Source organism: Lepisma saccharinum, chromosome 22, assembly GCF_977018435.1.
Source record: "Lepisma saccharinum chromosome 22, izLepSacc3.1, whole genome shotgun sequence".
In the NCBI taxonomy this organism is placed as follows: domain Eukaryota; kingdom Metazoa; phylum Arthropoda; class Insecta; order Zygentoma; family Lepismatidae; genus Lepisma; species Lepisma saccharinum.
Window position 1 is genome coordinate 49,148,927 of NC_139250.1, and position 13,980 is coordinate 49,162,906.

At 40.5% G+C, this 13,980-nt stretch overlaps 2 protein-coding genes across 2 annotated transcripts in view; both read right to left on the minus strand.

The window, feature by feature from the left end:
• Positions 1-4,602: 4,602 nt before the first annotated feature.
• On the minus strand, positions 4,603-5,643 carry LOC146004864 (uncharacterized). Its single transcript, XM_083143890.1, has one exon. It carries the CDS (start codon positions 5,641-5,643, stop codon positions 4,603-4,605), a length of 1,041 nt encoding a protein of 346 aa, XP_083000016.1.
• Positions 5,644-5,659: 16 nt separating this feature from the next.
• Positions 5,660-13,980, minus strand: part of LOC146004865 (protein GVQW3-like) — a 37,101-nt gene continuing 28,780 nt past the window's right edge. The window contains exon 2 of the mRNA XM_083143892.1: positions 5,660-5,663. Coding sequence (XP_083000018.1) covers positions 5,660-5,663 — 4 coding nt within the window. The remainder of the gene's footprint in view (positions 5,664-13,980) is intronic.

The window sequence follows — 13,980 nt, forward strand, 5'->3', positions numbered from 1 at the left end:
CAGGGATTAGATTTTACGGGCTCAGCCATTTCCCTTCCGAAGTTTCTTACGTTAATCCCAGGGAATTAGCGTTTAGGGTAATCCTTTTGGGGACAGTCACAACTGTGGCAAGCAGCCAATTATTTTATCTATTTTAATTCTCGCCACATTAAATTTACTACCTGGAATTTATTACTTCAACTTATCCTTTCATGTCAGCCACAATACAATCTTTCATTTTAAACCAACGTCAACGCACATTATTCCCCCGGAGTTTTTACAAAGTTTTTACAAAGTACGGCCCTTATGAACATTTACCAAATCTTCCCTTGTTAATTTTGTACGCCCCCCCCCCTCAATGGCAAACGTCGCTTGTAACGTCCCCTTGGTACCCCGACGAACCCTTAAAATATTTGCCTTCTTTTACACCGTTGTGAGGGGCAATATCTAGCAGCCGTTCCCTCTTACAGCTGCTTTAAATAAACCTTGTTTTCCCATGAACATTTTTTTTTGTAGAATTACCACCCCCCCCCATCCATTTTCCCCCTTTTATTTTTGGTATAATCTTTCATTTCTTTTTGTAATTTTTAATACTCGTGATTACATTACGTGTAACCCCCCCTCCCCGGCTTCAACTCATAGGCCTGACCATTATCTATTTTACACATATCGTTCATTTTTACTACGGTCAGTTATTTATTTTTTAAATAGACATTCTTATTTCGCCCCAGCATCAGTTGTTTTGCCGGAACCTCGCGATTCTGGGCATCCGACATTACATTTCCATCGTACATTTCCTTCGCTCGCCCGTACGGGGATCTACAACAGGTCCCATTCCCTGCATCAAGCGTCGCTTAAACCGATACCTTAGCCTAATCGCAACGACTCTATTGCCCCTGTGTTTTGGATTTATTTTAGACCCCTTTTATTTTTATTATTCGTATTTTCGCCACCGACCTCCCCCCCCCTTTTATAGTTTAATTGTTTCCCTTGTGGCCCCGGTACTCTGTCTCCAGAGTTCCACTACTTCTTGCCTTTGGTTTTAGAGTGACAATAGTCCTTTCCAAATAGTATTGGTGGCCCTGAAAAGGGCCGTGTTGCACGAAGCTGCAACTTAGAATTTCGAGCCAATCATAACTCTAGGTGTTCATTACGTCTCCAGCCTCTTCGCTCAGCGAGCAACAGTTCGCACGATTTTGCTATGATTTTCACTGACTGATACATTTTTTTTCTGCTTCGTTTCAGACTCGCGATCATGGGATCGACCCCCCCTATTTTTTTCATGTCCCTTCTCTTCCTGTTTGTCTCTCCCTCGCTTTCGGCTCTGCATACTTCCGAGGATAGTGACCTCTTCTTCGAATCCCTCGGTCTTTATTACGAAAAACAGGCACTAATGGCCCACACGTACGAACACGTCTTTACGACAGTCAATGTACACCTCGATATAAATATCCGCACTCAAAACCCTCAGAATTGTTCTCGCTGGACTCAGATTCAAAACAACTCGCGGGAAAAGATTGAATCTTACCTGCATGATGTCTCGCAGTATTTTCCATGTAGATTCACCGTCGGAGATTTTCGGCCGAACTGCGGAGTGCCCTTGTCGAATGGATCAGTACATTCAAGGGAAAAACGTTCAATTATTTTTAACCTTTTAAACTTGTTCACCGCCGGCCTGAGTGTTTTTAATTCATTTTCGATCCACCATCTGCAAGCCTCCGTCAAGACCCTGGCGGACAATCAACACGCGATTGCCGAGGAAATAAAATTCATGAAAAAGATTCAAGTCAAAGCCTTTAGTAAAGTACATGACATTTTGCTAATTTTGAAACGTTCCGTTCTGGAACTACAAGACGAACTTATTAACAAATTTTGTGATATATATACAGAGGAAAAACATATTTTGGCAATGATGCAGGCTTCTCAGCTGTTCGAGCGCCTCGACTTCTTAATTATGGAATTGTCTTTAAATAATTTATCATACCATATTCCTACCCCGACTTGGCTTCGCATTTTTATTCAAGGGCACCCCCAATTTAAAACCACACTGTACACCACTGATGTTGGGTTGTTTTACGCCCTGACCAATGTCTATTTGATCACGTATGACGTCGATACGAATTCCTTTCATCTCCTACTAGAGACCCCCTTGCTCCCCTTGGACGCGATTTCTCCGGTGTACCGTGCAATTAATTTGGGATCCTATCAGCAGGGCCACTGGTCCCGTGTTCGAATCCCGGAATTGACATACAGGGTGATGCAGAATGGCGCGCCCCGTTTTGTGGAAATTATCGCCAGCGCATGCAAATTTACTAACTTCCTTTACGTGTGCCACCATACGGAACTATCTATAGACCCCCACGTCACGTGTTTGCAAAATTTAGTGGACATCAATTCCACCGAAGGATGTGCCATGGAGATTAAGTCTCACTCTGGCCCCGAACTCCGTAAAACCCGGTCACGCCACGGCATACTTGTTGCCGGTATTGGTAAATTCATTTCCTCTCAGCTTCTTAACGGTAAAATCCATACACGTCGCACTATTGAAGTACTTCCCGGTCGCACTGTTTTCTTGAATTACAGTCAATTTGACCAACTCATTTTTGACGATGAAATTATGCACACTCGCCCTATGGCCGACGCCTACATAGAACCCCGACCTGTTAAAATGTTTACGGACGAGTCTGTTAACTTTACGGGCCTGGTTTTTCCGGACTGGACTGACATGACGCTGGCACTACAGCAGTTGAATAATTCGCTCAATCGCGATATTCCACTCCATGACGTTTTAGTTTCCAACCTCCCAGTTACAGTTTTTATTTTAATTTTTTGGAATGCTGCGTTAACAGGATATTTCCTGTATTTCTGTTATCGAACCCGGAACCAACCGGTTTCTTCCGACTAAATTCCGTGGTAACAATCTACGTGCTAGTCGCGATACATGTTTTGCGTTTCGCTTACAGTTTTTAGGTTTTAAACCCCTTTTTATATTTATAAGTTTATAGACCCCCCATCATGACTGAACAGGTATCACCTCTTTTGTTTTTACTAACTTCTCTCTCCTACACGCTAACCTATGTTCGTGCCACCTCGCAACCCACTGAGGCCCGGATTTATTCATGGACTTTCACGGGCGAATCCGGCGCCCCATGAAGGGAAGGATTCCAGACTTCCAGAGTGCTCCAGGAGGCTGTGACCTCCCCTTACGTCACGGCCAGAAGACTATCCAGGACTACTACAAAAGAGGTCTCCCCTCTCACAGGACAAAAGTGCATCGTTCAACCCCCTCCACGGCTCATCATGCTAAGCGTCGTGTCCCTGGGCCGCAATCGCCGGAACTTGTCCAGATTTAGCAGACCCCAGTGGTTGTTCGTGGCTGCACTCACCATGGCCCCCGAATGGATTCCCCCGTTCCAGAACAGTAGCAGCCAGATGACCCCCCAAGTGTCATCCGTTCGTCCCAGCGACCCCCCCCCCCCCCAGGAACGTCCCAGGTGTGTGGCTAACACCTTCCCACAGTGGCTTGCAACCAGATATCACCAGCGGCCCCACCACTACTCTTCAGGTTCCCGAGCCAAGGAGGACCCAGCGCCATCGGAACCCCCCCTCCTGAGTCCTTAACTTCGTGACCAGCAACGCCCAGTGTCCCCGCATCAGTTCACCAATGTGCTAACGTCACACTTCAGGATTCACGTTGCCGCCGCTGTCCGTCTGTCCACTCCAGGACCCCCCCCCCCCTCGTCGAGTTTTCACCATTTGGACCCAGTGCCCATCTCCGCACCACATCTCTCCTCCAAGTGCGTTGTCCAGTGCTCCACTTCGACCCCAGTGGACAGCACCTACTTTTGCAGTCAACAGTGTTACCCCCCCTTCTTCCAGATTGCCAAGATTCTTCATACATGTTCTTGGGTTCGACACTTGATCCAGGCTTACCCAACATACATCGCGCGCGTTCGTGTGTTCGGGTCTCCTCATCGACCTTCGACCTGCATACGGCCACTTCTTGGTGGACCTAATCACGCTCACTCATGCGTTCCCTCACGCCTGTTCCTCCTGGACTCCCACTGTACGCGAGCCAGAACTTTCTTCCAGGAATAGCCTTTCGGTGACGTTATCCGAAATTATAGGATAACCTTCGTTCCGGTTTCCAGGATCTCAGCTGTGCGTGTGTCGTGTGTGTGTGTATCGCGTCGTCGTGTGCTCATGTGTTCGACTCCCGTCGCCGGATCTGCAAGAACAGTTCGCCGATCTCCATTACCAATGAACGCTCGCCATCGCGATTGCTAATGGAGTATCCTTCAGCCGTGCATAAAGAACGCTAACTAAGTGTCTTTTTTTCTGTTTCCCTCTGACTATATGTCAAAAACACAAATTTGCAGTGTACCATCGGGAAACAGTTTATTTTCAGACCGGCAGAAAGACTTCAACAATTTGAACGTAAATTTCTGCCACTAATGTTAATACTTTTCAAATTCTGTGTATCAAATCAAAAGACATTGATTTTTTGGGAAGCAAATCATCCCATGTACATATATTAAATACAGGGTGAACATAAAGTCCCAGCCCATTTTGCAGAAATAATGTATTCATGAATGTGATATTACAACATTAGTATACAACATATCAGTGCTGTTCAACGTGATGTCCATCAATTTCAAAACACATTTCCCAATTTGTCAGTGTTGCTCGAAACACTGAGTCCAACATCGCCCCGGTGATGAGTTCGCATGCGTGCCTTATGCGTTGTTTGAGGACTGCCACATTTGCAACCTTACTCTTGTAGACCTGTTCCTTGATAAAACCCCATGCAAAAAAATCCAATGGTGTATGGTCGGGGGACCGCGATGGCCAAACACGTGTGGATCCTCTTCCTATCCATCTGTCTGGAAACATGTTATTGAGGTATTCCCGCACAGTCAAGGCGAAGTGCGGTGGTGCGCCGTCTTGTTGGAAGATCACGGAATCAAGAATCCCATCATCCTGTAGCTGTGGCTGGAGGAACAGTTGCAACATTTCTAGATAGGTGTCTGCTGTGATGGTGTTTTCTGCAAACATGGATGGCCCATAGAGTTTTTGTTTCGTGAAACCAAGCCATACGTTCACCTTGGGTGTATTCCGTTCCCATTCGATAGTAGCATTCGGGTGTTCAGAAGCCCAGATACGAGAGTTATGACGGTTCACAGTTCCACAGGTGTGGAATGTCGCCTCATCACTGAAAAGGATGTTCTCCATTAATCCATCCTGTGCTGCAGCCGCGCAGAGTTCGTAGCACACGTCTTTCCGTACAGCGTAATCCTCCGGTTCCAGTTTGTGGACAACCTGGACGTGGTACGCTTTCTTTTTTAAGGTGTAGTGCAACACTTTCCACACCGATGATTGAGGTATCACCAGTTCTCGACTGAGGCGACGAGCTGATGCAGTGGGACTACGCTCAATGGCTTCACGGATACGTGCTACTGTATCACCCGACATCGATGGTCGACCTGTACGTTGCTCATCGAGTACAGATCCGGTGCGCATAAATTTGTTCACCAGTTTTCTGATATTACCTCGTGTTGGAGCCTCTCGTTCACATTTTCTACTAAACGTCTCCCTGACCTTCTTGAATGTCTGACCACGCAAACGTGCCGTTACAATCACAATTCGTTCTTCTGTTGTTAGCATCTCCTCGGAGTATCATTCACCTGAAATATAAAAACCATGCATTAATTATTTCTACAAAATGGGCTGGGACTTTATGTTCACCCTGTATTTCAATTTCACCTTCCTTGTGTGAGATATTTAAAAATATACCATTGCTTGTGAACCCTTCAGGTCTCTACTTTTGTATCTTATTGCATGATTTTTTTTCTTGGGTATTGATACCAAGTTTTTTTTTAGTTCTTTTTTTTTTTTTTTTAGTTTTTGTTATAGGTGATATAGACATCCCCCCCGTTAAAGGGGTATAAACAATTTCCGTGTTTTCCGAACGATGCGCAATGGAATTACCCTTGCCCAGGAATCAATGATACATTTTATCTTCCGTGTGCTTACAGTGCTTTCGTGTGCTCCGGTGTCAAGTGCTTCAGCGCGTGCCGAGTGACATGTGATAAATAAGTTCGTCGTCAGCGCTGACACGAGAGATTGCTCTGTCAGCGCCACCCGAGAGTCATAAGACGCACGCCGTCAGTCTCGCGAACCGCAAATCGGTTCAGTATGTAACCCATCGGTTTAGAATTAGGTTCTGCATGATATTATGTTGTGTTTATTTTTTGGTTGTATACCCATTCTTGCCTTTTTGTATGTTCTCTGGTTTTTATTCAAATATACTTGCTTCTATCCTTAGTAGAGACAATTAGAGATTTCTAAGCCCTCATTTGGGGCTCGAATCATCATGTGGGGCTCGTCGTAGCCTTTTATGATGTATATTTTGAGGGGCAGAGTTGGCAACACTGTGGGCCCACTGTAGCCTTTTATGAGGGGGGTTTATTGTTTTTTGTTTACATCTGGCAACACTACCGTAGTTTGACAGTGTTGTTAACCTACTGGGTTTTTTTCACTGAGGCTCGAATTATTATGTGGGGCTTGTTGTAGCCTTTTATGATGTATATTTTGAGGGCACAGTGTTGGCAACACTGTGGGTTTTTTTACTGTAGCTTTTTATGAGGGGGGGGTTTATTGCCCTCTGTTTACATCTGGCAACACTGCCCGTAGATTTTTTGACAGTGTTGTTAACCTACTGGGTTTTTTTTTTACTGAGGCTCGAATCATCATTTGAGGCTTGTCGTAGCCTTTTATGATGTATATTTTGAGGGCAGAGTTGGCAACACTGTGGGTTTTTACTGTAGCCTTTTATGAGGGGGGGTTTATTGCTTTTTGTTTACATCTGGCAACACTACCGTAGATTTTTTGACAGTGTTGTTAACCTACTGGGTTTTTCACTGTAAATTTTCATCAAAGGGTCTGAGGGGTCTATGTATTTTTTTATGTCTGGCAATACTGTTGGGGGCACAGAGTTGGCGACACTGTGGGTTTTTACTGTAGCCTTTTATGAGGGGGACCTATTGCCCTCTGTTTACATCTGGCAACACTACCGTAGATTTTTTGACAGTGTTGTTAAACCTACTGGGTTTTTTACTGTAAACTTTTATCAAAGGACCTGAGAGGTTCATGTATTTTTTATGTCTGGCAATACTGTTGGGGGCCTAGTGTTGGCGACACTGTGGGTTTTTACTGTAGCCTTTTATGAGGGGGGGTCTATTGCCCTCTGTTTACATCTGGCAACACTACCGTAGATTTTTTGACAGTGTTGTTAACCTACTGGGTTTTTTACTGTAAATTTTCATCAAAGGACCTAAGAGGCCCATGTATTTTTTATGTCTGGCAATACTGTTGGGGGCCTAGTGTTGGCGACACTGTGGGCTCTTACTGTAGCTTTTTATGAGGGGGGGTCTATTGTTTTTTTTTATATTTGGCAACTCTATTGGATGTTCCTTTTTTGAGGCTTGGGTTTTACCAACCCATCCGAAGAAAATTCCACTATATGATCTTTCACTGGCTAAGCTAACCTACAAATAGGAATTGGCAACACCGACGAGCATTAAATGATGATTTCGAGCCTCAAATGATGATTCGAGCCTCGTCGGTGTTGCCTACCCACTCTACAAAAATTCTACTATATGATTTTTTACAGGTTAAGCTAACCTACAAATAGGAGTTGGCAGGACTGACTTATAAACCCACTGGGTCCTCTTGGCATGTTTTTTTATGATGTGTTGCTAGGCTATTGAGCATCTTGGCGTATACAATGTATATATTTTGAGAGGGGGGTTATAGCTTTTTATGCTGTACGAATACTGGAAGCTTGACAGTGACAACCAACAGAGTAGGTAAACCTACATCCAGGAACTGGCAACACTAGTTTCTGACAGTAAATTTGAAATAAAATATTAAACAAAATACATGAGTAAGCACTGTGATTACAAATAGTACCAGTGTTATGCCCCCAACTCCAACTGGACAACTGGGGAAAATAATTGTACAACAATTTGTACCTAATTGTACAATACTTGTACCTAATTGTACAACATATACACAGACATAAAAGAGAGAGCCTTCCCGTAACTTACTTCATGTACAATTTATATGATTTTACAACTGTGAAAAGAAAGCATATGTGTTCTGTATGCACACATTTATTCTTATTTTTCGAAGTTGAATGAAAGCACATGTTTTTACGCTCTCGTAATACTAACCTTGCTCCACTGATTTTAAATTGCTTCCATCCGCTTTTTTTTTTTGTGTTATTTCCGTATGCACGCAACATTCGCTTTCAATAGACAGAAGGAGTGTTAGTATAGCAGGCTCCGAGTTTACAATTTATTAAATTAAACAATAATTTATGTAAGAATATACTTGTACTTACCGAACACAAAATAATAAAAAAGCACATGTGAATATTTGCGTGTGTTCATGTTATATGACGACTGAGTAAAAAAATAATGTTGACTCCCCGAAAGATAAAAGTTCCTAGTTCGACATCAGATGCATGCAAATTTTATGTTTTGCTCTCCAAAATCTTGGTTTTTATGTTTGTGCTATTTGTCATACAGCAGAGGAGGAGAGGGGAGAGGGAGGGGAGAGGGATGACTTTCGTTTTCTGTGAAAGTTTCTGTAGAGAAGAGTAATGTTTTTTTTTGCAACTGCACGCGATTATACAACCGTTTTGTGTGTTAAATTGCTAGTAGTTTTTTTGTAGGTAAGTTTTGTTTTTTGTTATTTTTCTTGCATGTGTGTGTAATAATTGCGAGTTACGTTAGTGAACAGGAAGTGGTGTTTTGATTAAACATCGAAATTTACGCTAAACAAAAAAAAATATGAGCATACATAACGTGTGCTTGAAAAAACTATTCTTCATCGCGAATAACATAAAAGCGAGGTAACAATCGGAGGGAGGGGAAGGGGATGATGATTATAATCATGTTAGTTTACTCATGGTGGATGGTATTGACGCGTGTACTCTGGGTTGGATTTGTTGTTTTAAGTCTATTTTATGCACAGTAATGTTAATCGAAACTGGACCTACAGTGGGATCCGCCGGGTATCGAACTTGGTGTTTTAAATTATACAAGTACACAGGGGGAAACTTTATTTTTTTTAATTTGTTGATACTCTGGTATGGATTTGTTTTTTTATGTCTATTTTATGCACAGTAAGGCTAATCGAAACTGGACCTACAGTCACCAAAAAAATCGACAAGGGGGGAGATTTTTCGATAACTCTCTCACTGTTTCCAACGTACTTAGGTTTTTTGATAGACGACAACGACGGAGTCATCAATGAGTAAACATCTGTGAACTCGGTGAACAAGTCAACTTTTTTTTTTCAGTACGTCAATATTTCTTTTCTTATTTCTTAGTGAATGGGTTATGGATGACTTGCAACGACGAAGGCCTTCTAGCAACACGTACTTAACTTATGCCTCTTCCACCGAACATTCAACACAAGAGGACTGTGTTAAATATACAGAACAGCGATAACAAGTGTTTCTTTTGGTGTATATTGGCTGCACTGCATCCTGTTTATTGCAAAAATAATCCACAGTGGGTTGGATATTACAAACAATACGAGTCCGAGTTTTGAAAGTGTAATGTCTGGCATCGAATACCCGGTGACTATTTCTGATACATCAAAATTCGAAACACGAGCACGAGATGCAGAAGAAAAACGCTTAATCATCAACGTGTATTCCTATACGTTGGATAAACATGTCGTGCATCCCCGTCAGGATAAGCGATGTCGACGATGATGATGCTCGTGTGATTAATCTTCTTCTAATTTCAAACGACAGTGTTCACTATTACTGTCTCAGGAATGTTATGCTCTTCTTTTTTTTTCTATAAAAAAGAGAGATTTGTGTTGATTGTTTGGTTAAAAAGAATTTCCTAATTATTTGTTTTTTTGTCACAAGAATTGTTCGAATTTCAAACATTCCTAAGTGTTTGCTTAAAGATTGATGCATTAACCTGTTAAGAATGTCACATTAATAATACCGGCTCGGAAATGTCATGTCCTCTTCCTCTATAGAAGGTCATATAAATGTGCTAATTGGTTGGTTAGGGGGGATTTTTTGATTAGTAAATTGAGGTTATAAATACGTACGTATAAAGGTTTTGCTAATATGAAATGCTAAAGTTTAGTACTTGGCTCTCTCAGAGATTCGAATTCTATTAGGTTAAACAGCATGGAAATTTCACAGCAAAAATTCTCATATTTACTGACGATATTCTTAACAACCTGTGTTTTGATTCCACTACAAAAACTGTATACAAAATATGCAGTCCCTAGAATGAGATGGATGAGGCTTATGAACCTCGACCTATACAGTTGTACAATCTGGCAATGAATAGATGTTGTTTTTTATTAAGCATAGCAGAGTGTTTTTGCTTATTTTAATATCAGGCAACAATGTTAGAAAGTGGCCCCAAGAATAAAATTTAAAATCACTAATGTGATATGAACTTTTTTACTTGTGTGTATTTGAATATGAAAGTGAGGTATTTTGAATAATTGAGGGGGGCAATCACAAGTAAGCTTGCAATGGTATTGGGAGGTGTCACGAGTTCAAATTTTAGACGATTTCTGTTAATCTGCTAAGGCGATATCAGTACGAAAAAATTTGTAAAAAAAAAAAGGCTAATGGCAACGATGAGGATGAATAATGATAATTATGATGAAATTGATGTGTGGCACTTAGAAAACAAAAACTTCAAAGTGTATTGCACCAACAGCTACAATTGTCCCCCTCTCCTCAAAATACAAGGCAGTTAACAGAGGTGTGTATATTTGTTGGTTTACGAGTCTGAGGGCTTAAGTTACTATATTCACTATAGCTATACATATTAAAAAAATGAAATGACCTGAGCAATAAAATATAACAATACCGATTCTGGTTTTTTGTCGGATGACGTAGTGGTAACGTTTGTTGCAATCACACCTCTGATGGTGTATAAGACTTAAATGTTTTGCATAACATGAAATATTGTTAATGGGAATGTGTTGTTTCTAATGTTAAATATAGAAAGCAGATAACAAGAAAAAAGAAGAAAAGAAATAATGTTGCAGGTAGATACGGAGCCTCAGCCCAAACACATATATGATCAGACAGGATGTCAACGATGCATTCATAACTAACATGTGATTATTCAAAAATTGAAATAGTACAGTGGGAAACAACTAACTAACTAACTCTCTATGTTTTTTTTTAAACCGGCACGAATGAGAAAGGAATAAAGGAGATTTTTACAGGAATCTTGTTGGGAAACCTGATGGTAAAGGACCAAAACGAACATGGAGATGAATCTAAAAGAAATCTGTAAAGATTGGAATAGAATATATATAAATTTTGCTCAGGATAAGTACAAATTGAACTGTAACTACGAATTTTCAGAATCAAGAGTGCTAGAGAATTAATTAATTAATTAATATTTAATATAATGAAGGTAGTAATATAGTATTCTTATTGAGAAGAGAATTTCTAAAAAACTTATTTTTCCTCGTACGTTTACTAATAGCAGTTACATTTGACATGTTTGACTAATCGCGAATCAACGTACGGAAGCCGTTGGAAGCAGTTTGAAGACTGAAATGGCTATGGAAGGACACTTATTATAATGTTAATATCTTAGTATAATGTTTTGAGAATTGCTTCTCGATAATGTTTGGTATATAATTTAATCTGTTGTTAGATAAAATACATAATTATCAGAATTTAAGGATGGAAAATATGAAGAGCGAATGAATGATACGTTTTGACTAATCGTGAAGATAAGTATCACAGTACGTTTTATCGTTTCTTATATAAACGTTGAAACGTTTAAGAACGTATAAGAACGTTTACTGAAACGTTTCAACAATTGTTGAAACATTTATGAACATTTTGCCACATTGTGTTTGTGTGTAGCGACTAAGGACTGAACTTTCATTTAGTGAAGCAAATTTCGCCCTGGTTACTATATTTTCAAGTATTTACACTGTTGGAAGTCATTGTAAAAATTTACAATACTCTATCGTTAAAATTTAAGTCTTTCTGTTAATTTACACAAACACTATGAATTAAAATTGATGTCAGCGCCGTGGCAAGAATGAGAAGTAAAGATGGCGTTGGTAATACTAAAGACAGACACACGCACCCGTACACGTGCGCGCGCGCACACACACACATACACACATGTAAATTGTCGATTGCTAATTTCGCAATTGTTTCTTATTTTTTCTGTGATTCTAAGGAGTAGTGGGTTTTATGCTACGGACAGAACGAGAAAGGAAGAGCATCCCCTCAAGCAGCTTTGCTACACTTAAAACTTGCTTAACATGAGCATATGAGTTTTTGAGCAAGTGTGGAATCTTGTCTAATCCAAGATTTTTGTAAAAATGCCCTCGGGAATTTTTCAGAAACGAAGAGCTCTCTTAGATTGATTTGTCTATATTTATAAAAGTTGCGTCAGCCAGATTTTTGTACATAAGCTTGTCAATTTTTGGCTACACCAGAAATTAAGCTTATAGTATGTTTTTCTGTCAAAATCCCAGGAATCTCGAATTGATATCTATTGGGTTCTGAGACCGAGTGGAGTATGGTGCATCGCCTTGTAATCAAAAGGTTCGGGTTTGAGTCCTCATAAAATCTGATGGCAAAATGTTAATATTGTTGTTTTGTAAACAAGAGGCTTTGGGTTCGAGTCCTGAGAGATGTGGCATTCCATACGTGAGATTTTGAGAATAATTTTGCTCTGTTAATAGCCCCCAGATCTTAAATTTAGTAAAATGTTATACAACAGGGCAAAATTATTCTCTATTAAGAATCACCAGAGTTTTGTTATCTGGGAGCTCAACAATACGGGGGCAAAACTGCATAATCAATACAATAGAATGGAGGTCGAGTAAACATTGTATGTTCTTTCCAATCTTTTAATCAGTCCCAATGTTTCGGCCAACAATTAATTATGCATGGCCGGGGGCTGTATGCCAAACAGATAAAATCTATACTGCGTCTTTTCAGAGAGTTATTTATTATTAAAGAGTAATTGCCTTCATTCTGTTTGCCTGAGTGATTATATCTTTTGATATTGCCTCTAATGTGTCTTTTCCGAGGGGAAATTACATGTTATTTGTCATGGGACTCAAAGAGAAATTCTTATCTATACTGTGTACTCTTTCAGGGAACCATCCATCATATTGAGGAATTGCGTTCTCGGATATTATCATGCAAAGGTTTGGTATTGTCGCAACAAAATAATTGCAAGGGCAGATGTGCTGGGTAGGTAAAAGCTTTTCTGCCCGTAAGCTATAAAATGGGTAGGTAATATATTTTCTGACGGTAAAGTATTGTTTTATATCCAAAGGGTTTCTGTGTTTAAATCGTGTTTCTAGTTCGAGTTGCTGTTTTAAGTCCATTTTATGCACAGTAAGGCTAATCGGGACTGGCCCTACAGTTTTAAAGTGGGATCCAAACTACTTGTGCCTCTACCGGGTATCGAACCCGGGGCCTCTTGATTACAAGGCAATGACGCTACCACTGCGCCATGGGGGGAAGCCCTGAATCGTGCTTCTAGAACTGCTCTGTGACTCGCTCATTTCTCACATCATAAATATATGATTTTTCACCTATGAGAATAACGCTACATATGGTGTCATCTGGTAAAGCCTCGTGAAATTCACAGATAATTTTAATGTTTGTTCTATCATTCACTACAACCTGTTTTCTTTTCGAAGTGTTAATTACAAACATGGGTCTCCGTGTCTTGAATTCATCTGGTGCGTAGTACAGGTCAGTATTGCCAGTAGTGACCCTTTTGAAAGCCGAAAAAGCTTCATATAATTTGAGAAAATCATCCTTGGAAATGTCTAAATTGTAATTTTCTCTAGGAAAGACTTCATTTCTGCCATTTTTAAGATATATGTTCTTGATGTTGCAGTTATCAAATCTACTTGAATTTTTTTCCTGATTATTGTGTCTTCCAGTCT

What these genes read in the sequence shown, in the direction of transcription:
- LOC146004864 (XM_083143890.1), bottom strand. Translation starts at nt 5,643, where the DNA reads ATGCTAACAACAGAAGAACGAATTGTGATTGTAACGGCACGTTTGCGT.